General features: G+C 47.8%; 1 protein-coding gene across 1 annotated transcript in view; it reads right to left on the bottom strand.

The window, feature by feature from the left end:
- Window positions 1–8,147, bottom strand: part of GPC3 (glypican 3) — a gene marked incomplete at its 5' end in the record, with an annotated part of 172,678 nt that overhangs the window by 56,555 nt on the left and 107,976 nt on the right. The window contains one exon of the mRNA XM_014963067.1: window positions 8,005–8,130. Coding sequence (XP_014818553.1) covers window positions 8,005–8,130 — 126 coding nt within the window. The remainder of the gene's footprint in view (window positions 1–8,004; window positions 8,131–8,147) is intronic.

Genomic DNA, 8,147 nt, shown 5'->3' on the forward strand with positions numbered 1-8,147 from the left:
TATCAAGGAAGACAAGGTCACAAATGCAATTTAAATACATGGCAATGGGTGTAAAATGTGTGTTCATCCTACTTGGCCCTGCTAGGCTTAGTGTTACTGCAATGCCTGACGTGTGATTTAGAGAAAGTAATCCTATAAGTCAAACATAAGGAATTACACCTTTTGGAAAAAGGAAAGTAAGTTTTTCATTCAAATACCAATTAATTTATGCCTGCCTTCCAGTTGCAAAGTATTTATTCAAGTGCAGCTCCACAATTTAAACAGCGTGATATCCCTTGCAGGCTCTTCCTCCATTATCTTTGCTCACTGAATCATACTTGCTTGAGGGAGTTGGATGGGGGGACAAATCCAACACAGGCTGCTACAAGACAGGACTACAATACAAGAGAAGAGGTTTCATTGCACAGGACTTAATAACCAAGCTGGAGAGAGGAGGGTTTCCAGCACTTGCAGTCTCCTGAAGCTGCTCTGCATTTCAAGACACAACTTACATGTGGGCTGGTGACATCGAGTCCTCACCACAAAGGAGGCAAAAAAGATATGAAAAGAGGGGGCCAAGAAAGAAAAGTTTCTCCCCCGCACTTCTGGCAGGATCTCACATCTTATCTCCAGTTGGTTCTCATGGATCAGTAAAGGTGGACGCAGTGGTGATGCCCACCTATTAGTCTCTCTGGCCCAGCTGCCTTTTGGTTACCTTAGTGTCATATCAGCAGTGCGAGTGGTGGGAGCCAAAAGGCTGGAAGAACTGCTTCCAACCCACCCATCCTGCCCTGTAGCCAGGGAGTAACTCCTGGATGAGTCCAAAAGCCTCCAAGAGTGGTAACTCTTTCACTGTTGGTTCCTCTCTAAGAAGAGACTGTCCAGAGAGACCTGGTCAATCACACCAATTACCCCAGCCCAGCCACATTCTGGGTGTGGGCTGCAGGCCAGCCAAGTGCAGGCCCACCCCAGCTGTCTGCTTCCATATGGGGAGCATGGTCCCACCATCCCTTGATCATGTGCTATATGGGGGTGCAGGTGGCAGGAGAGAACTGGGGTGTACGGCTCGTGGCTGCTTGCTTGCAGTGAGCGCCTGCAGCCCTCCCAGAGCTTGCAACGCCACAGTCAGTTTACACCACCAGAGGCTCTGAGCAAGCTTCTTCAAAAGAAGAACTACTCTTTAGTCTGGAGAAGAGAAGGCTGAGGGGAGACCTTATCAATGCCTACAAGTATCTCAAGGGAGGGTTGAAGGAGGAGGGAGCCAGACTCTTTTCAGTGGTTCCCAGTGAGAGGACGAGGGGCAACGGGCACAAGTTGGAACAGAAGAGGTTCCACTCAAATATGAGGAGAAACTTCTTCACGGTGAGGGTGACAGAGCCCTGGAACAGGCTGCCCAGGGAGGGTGTGGAGTCCCCTTCCTTGGAGATTTTCAAGACCCGCCTGGATGCTCCTGAGTAACATGCTCTAGCTCTAGGCAATCCTGCTTCAGCAGGGGAGTTGGACTAGATGATCTCTATGGTCCCTTCCAACTCTAAAATTCAGTGAAATTCAGTGAAAAGCCACCAGGAAAACCCAACGCTCTCAGTGGGAAACATTCTCACCTAAATAAAAAGGAGACATTTTCTGCTGGATTTCCAAATATCAACGACCTTGCAGTTGGGTCTCACTACCATGAGAGCCCTCTGAGATGCTGCTGCTCCTGCCAAAGGGAAGAGCTGCCTCTTCCCACCACCTCCGGCAATGCGCTATGGCTGGTAACTGTGCTGCAGATGACAATTTGTTTTATTAAACATGAAGTCTCAGATAGACACTTGGTTCTGAAAGATGGGACTTTGAGAACAGCACAAATGGTAATATTCATAGCAAATCAATGGGAGTTTGAAGCGTAAAGCCTGAAGTCTCCCTCCATTCTTCCTTCAGTTGAGTAAAGTTCAAGACGACTAGATTATGGAAAAAATGGCTAAACCTGAAGCCAAGCAGCAGGCTTACTATAGGAAGATTCATGATCTTCATTTCTGAAATATTCTGGAAACAATTATGGCCACTCAATAACCCACTGAATTTGCCTACTATCCTTTCATTATAGCTTACATTTGCTACAAAGCTGTGTCTTATGTGCTTGAAAAGTTATGCAGCCTCTCTCTTTGGGGACTCCATTGTATCAGATATTTTGCAGCATTGCCAGAAATAACCGAACCCTTCATGAGCTAAAGGGTTATTGCTGGCATGGAATTTCCTTTGTTCCAATTACAGAATCTCATTTTTCTCTCTTGCTTCCAATTGTGCTTTCATTGTTTATGATTTGTATGATTAAAACAAACCACAGTACATTGGCAACAGCAGGGAAATCTGAGACTTCTAGCTCGAAGAAGAGAATCTGGCAAGGTGCTAAAAATATATTAATTTGGAAATGGTATAAAGAGAACAAGAGTTATGCGGGTGATTTAGATTAATGTACAAGTTTGTCTGGAGAAATTTGGAAATGGCAATATCTTACAGTAATATTTAAGCACTTACAAGTTTTACAGTGGGCAAATGTGGCTGTCATTCTATTCAGAACAGCTTGAAAGGAATATACTCGTGTAAGCAGATTATTAAACTCTGAGAATCTAGATTTTAATAGGCTTTTAGTATTAAATGCTGCAAACCCCTGATACTATATATAAGGCTCAAATCACCTTCAAGATTCAGACACCTTACTCCCTTAGAAATGAGAGGAGTTCAGTATCTCAACACCCACTTGACTCAAGCTGAAGTCTTCAAATGAGCTAATTATTCAGCCAGGGCTGTGGTGGTAAGAATCACACTCTGTTTTTAATCTGCGTTGGATGGAGAGAAGGGTAAGAGAGGCTGGACAACATGTTCTCACCACCCAATGCCACCAGCGTGAGGGCAGGTGGGAGGATGGGGCATGAAGGCAGAGACAAGGAAGGGGCATGATGGCAACCCTCACTTAGGCAGGTTCAAGCCCTTGCACTCCCGCCCTTTCTACACATCCAGCCCTCTGCTATCTCAGGGAAGTGCCTGTCAATTAATTGAGCCCAGAAAAGCTGCAAAGAGGTGCACAGGGGTGCACAGAGACAGAATGAGATCCAGTAGGTCTGGTTCCCAGTTATAAATGAACACCCAAGCACTGCAAGCTCTTTGCAAGTGGTGGAGTGTGCCACGTGTGGCTTTTGCTGTGAACCTTTGTGATGTCACATAAAAGCACAATATGCTTTTTGCAGAGTTTGAGAAGTGTGAAAAGCAGCAATTTCTTGCCTTTTCTTTTTTCTTCCCACTTTGGCTTATGTTCTTCAACCAAGCAGCAACAGCTCAGCAAAAGACACAGACGCTGCCCAGCGCGTGACCAGAAAAATCAAAAGTACCGTTCCTTGTACGGTTCCCACTGTTTGCAAGCCGTTTTTTTCTGACAGATCAAGGCACCATGTGCTAAACCCAGGTAAAGGATGGTGATCAAGCTACCAACCCAGAGATCAAGACTCAGGAAGGAGGATGAATTCTTGCCATTCTCGACCCAGAGAAGTGAGTGAGATGGAGGGGTCTGGAGAAAAAGTCTGTGAGGAGCAGCTGAGGGAGCTGGGGGTGTTCAGCCTGGAGAAAAGGAGGCTGAGGGGAGACCTTCTCGCTCTCTCCAACTCCCTGAAAGGAGGATGTGGCTAGTGGGTGTCAGTCTCTTCTCCCAAGGAACAGGCCATGGGACAAGAGGAAACAGCCCCAAGTTGCCCCAGGGAGATTCAGATTGGATATTGGGAACAATTTTGACACAGAAAGGGTTATGAAGCCTTGGAATGGGCTGCCCAGGGCAGTGGTTGAGGCACCATCCCTGGAGATGGTTAAAAGCCGGGTTGACATAGTGCTTAGAGACATGGGTTAGTGATGGGCTTTTTTATCAGAGTTAGGTTGACTAGAGCTAGGTTGGACTAGATGATCTTAAAGGTCCCTTCCAACCCAGACAATTCTATGATTCTATGACGAAGGATCGCAAAGTAAGACTTGGTAAAATAAAATGAGGGATGAAGCATATTAAAAATGCCAGAATACAAAAAGCAGAGTGAGTGATGCTGACCCATCAGCAGGGCGCCGCATGTCATTGCCAAGGTGTAGAAAGCCCTTGGTCAAGCAAGTCCACAGAGCTCCTAATTTTAGGGGGGGTGCTGCAAGGGGCTGCACCCTCTGCACACCTAACCCTGCTCCACTGGTGGGAAATCTGAGCCAGGGATGAAACAAGAACACAGCTCGAGTGGAGTCAAACCTCCATCAACACAACCAGCAAAGTAGAGTCTGCACAGGACTGCAGTTGTTGGCACCAGGAGAAAAGCACAAGAAAATACTCCAGCCAGCACTGGAGACCCGATGAAGATGCCACACTCAATCAGGGCAGAGGGAGTTAAGGGCAAAGAGGAAACAGGGGATGGTTCAAGGCTTAAACTGGAAAATGAGACCCAGTGGAAAAGCATTGAGCACATCCAGCCCTCGGGGAGAAGGGCCACTCTGCTGATAATAAAGCACTGGGATAAACAGGACAGAGTAAATACTGCTTCAGAAAAACTACAAGGGGAGGAGCGTAGGGTGTAGAGGGACCATTTGTGTCAAATCACAGGATACACATTGCTGGTATTATCTAGTACTTGAATGCATTGGCAAGGGGCTGTGAAGTTGCTATTCCAGGCTTGATTTAACGTGTTATAGGAAAAGGGCTTAAAATAACTACCAAATTTTATCATGATGCAGAGGTTCAGGAAACAGATAAAGCAGTAGGGCTTCTCTCTAACTTGATTAACACTCAGGTACTGCATTAAAGACATGAGAGGTAAATAGCCACAAGCCCTGCTGGAACACCACCAAAGCCCAGACGTGTCCATGTGGATGCTCATGCCAAGTTCACCGATAACACAGCAATGCCCAAGCAGCTTTATCCATCATCTGTGTGCCACCAGACATGGAAACAGAGCATCCACCCAACCACCACTCTCCCCTTCAGCAGCTTCAGCAGCTGCTTCCTAACCTAGGGTGCACCTCTCGTATTGCTATGGGAATTGCAACGTGTCTCTCCCAAGCCCCAGCTGCCACTCCTCAGGGACATGAGTGGTCTTAGATCTTCTATGGATGCCCAAGATCCCAAAGGGGTCTCAGGTTGCACATGGTACCCATGCTCAAGCAACTCAATCCTGTCCTGCGCCGAAACACACCCAGCTACAGCAACCACATGCAGCAGGTCAAGAGCAAGGCATGAGCATCTCCTCCTGTCCAGCCTGATGAACTTTCAATCAGGAAGATCTGAACCAGGGAAAAGTGCATGATTCGAAAAATCAATACCCAAGAAAGCAAGAAGGAATATATAGGATATAGGATATAAAGTATATTTTACATGCACAAAACCTAGAAAATCAGACCTTTCTTTCTGGCAGTCATTACACGCATGGGACAACTACCAGGTCAGCACCCTGAAATTAACATTACAGATTCAAAAAACACCAAGTTTATTGTAAAAAGCAGCAACCTGGAGTTTGATGACAATCAAGTGCATGTCAGTCCAGCAGGAGAGTTGCTGTAGCCACAGCAGAAACACTCCAGGACATCATGGACGTTCTCAGAGCAGCTTGGGAAACAGCTCCTACGCCGTGCACGGCTGCTTGGCTCCCTCTTGGGGACAACACCGAACAAAGAAACAGGTGGTTTGGGGTACTCACACACCATCACCTTAAATGCTCCTGATTTTCAGGAACCCTCCCAAACTCTGTGGAAGAGATGCCATGCTGAGAAGTCCAAGCACGTGAAGCAGTCAGTTTTGGCTCCACGTGAGGCAACGCAATTGGCTTTAGAGACCCTCTTAACTATGCGTTTGCTTCTATTTGAAACATTCTGCAAATGGCTCCTGAGAGAGGAGCACCACGGACCCTTATTTTAATTCAGCTTTATTTAGCTGAGCTCTCCCCTGTATTTCATCAGCAGAAACGCCACCACGTACGACACGCGTTCGCAGGCTCTGGAGAGGAGAGGGTCACCCCGGGAAGTGTTACAGCTGCAGATGCTAAATACACAGGGTGGGAAGGCAGTTGATGCATTTAAGATGCATTTCACAGCTATTTCTATGCTGTGCATCCATTTGCCATCCCTCCTGAACACCCTGCCTTCATGATGGTGTTCAAAACTCCTGCAAGCCACCATCTACACTGCCTTCCTGCACAGCTAGGAAGTTTGCCCCTCCAGGACACGGCTGATGTCCCTATAAGAGGTGGGAGGTGTTACTCTCAGCACCCCTGTCTGCTCGCAGCAGCAGACTCCAGTATCTGCCTGCAAGGGAGCTGTGACTAATATTTCATAGGAGCTGGCAGAGGTGGTGACATCCCTGCACTAGATCAGAGGAGACATGGAGGAGAGGGGTGGGAAGGCATGCTCTTCAAGCACAGCACAGATTTCACCCTCGACTCAGCAGCCAGGCAGTCAGCAGCTGAAATGCCAGTGCCCTCTCTGTGTATGTACACTTTACCCTCTCCCTGCCTCCTCTGTGCCCTGGCACCGACAGGACCTGCTGCGTTGTGCCACCAACACCACGCTGTCACATCTCTGCCTATGATGGTCCACTGGTATTCTCAGCAGAAAGCTGGATAAGGCTACCATCTACAGTCATGTTTAATCTGCAAATAACTCTGAGCTCACATTTGCAGGAGTATCTGGACTCAGCACCTTTCCATCGCTGCCATTTCACCCAGCCCTGCATCACCAGGACCTGGACCAGGGCCACGGGTCACAGCCCCAGTGAACTGTCATAAGCAAAGACCTCACCCTAGGACCTCCCCTGCAAAGCTGCAGTGTTCATAGCGCTGGTTTAAGAAGTTGTAATTAACAACCAGGGAATCAGTATTGAAATATTTTTTTTTTCCAATTGTACTTCTCATGTAGGAACAGGAACTCAGGATTTTCCAGAAGTCGGTACAGATAGAGGACACATTTTTCCTTAGGCAAAGTAGGTACATTTTATTAAGCGTGTGATCTTAGATGCTTGAGAATTTTTTTTCCAAAATATAGATTGATGCTATTTTGGTCCCTTCAGTGTTTCAGGTCAGTATTGCAAGTACAGGCTAATTACCACCTGAGGTTACTGATCAAGAAGTCATAATTAATATCTCAACATCTCACCACTTCCTGATTTTATTTCTATTTCTTCCCTTATGCAAACTACTTAATAGCAAAGGATGCTTTGCAAAGTAGGGTGATTAGAGGAGATTTATGTATAATTATAAAAAACATTTCCAAGTTCTATTTACACATTCTTTAACATTCCTGAGGGGCATTTTCTGCAAGAAAAATGAATTTATCTCCGTTTCTATTAACACTTCCTTCCCCTTTATGCTATTAGTCCTGTACTTGCCCGTCTTCATTAACCTCACAGCTACTGCCAGGGCATTCTCAGAACCAGTGAGTGGAGCACGGAAAAGCATCCGGGACACGAGCTGGACCCTGGTGTGAATGGCTCCATCCAGCCAGGACTTGGAAGATGGTCAGATGGCAGCAGTGACACCACCAGACCTCAGTGGTCCTGACTTCCTCCAGCACAGAGCCGTGGAGAAACCCAAGAAGATGGTTGTCCTTGTCACTCCTTGGATGGGGCAGGGGATGCCAGCCAGGCTGCCTTGCTACCACTGAGCGGAGCCAAGTCGGAGACATCCCCCCCCACCGCAGTGTGTGGTGGCAATTGCCCCCATTGGGACTCCGGAGAAGCTGCCCCTGGCACCGTGGTGCCCCCTCCCAGGGGACCCGCCTGCGCTGCTGCTCTCCCCTCTCGGCCCCCATCACCAACCCAACCCACAGCGGCTGCAGGCGTTTCACAGCAGAGTGCAGAAAACTCAGTGGAGGGCAGCACAGGACCGTGTCTCCTCTCCCTCTGGCTGAGCTGCAGCACAGCCTGAAAGGGCTTCTTAAGGGATGGAGCAGTGTCTGGGCCACAGACCACTCCTGGGCCTGGTTAACCAAAGACAAGCAAGTGCTGGGGAGAGGGAGAGGAAGGGAGACATGGTTCACCTCTCCACGACTTCTTGTCCGTTCCAGCAGAGAGTGTCGTTGCGAACAGCAGAGCTGTGGCTGCAGATGTACTCTGGCAAGCTGCTGTAAAAACTGCTGTGGGACTTCAGCTTCACAATGAGTTCCCTGGAAGAAAGGCGGGG

Source organism: Calidris pugnax, unplaced genomic scaffold (genome assembly GCF_001431845.1).
Source record: "Calidris pugnax isolate Ruff unplaced genomic scaffold, ASM143184v1 scaffold294, whole genome shotgun sequence".
NCBI classification, from domain to species: domain Eukaryota; kingdom Metazoa; phylum Chordata; class Aves; order Charadriiformes; family Scolopacidae; genus Calidris; species Calidris pugnax.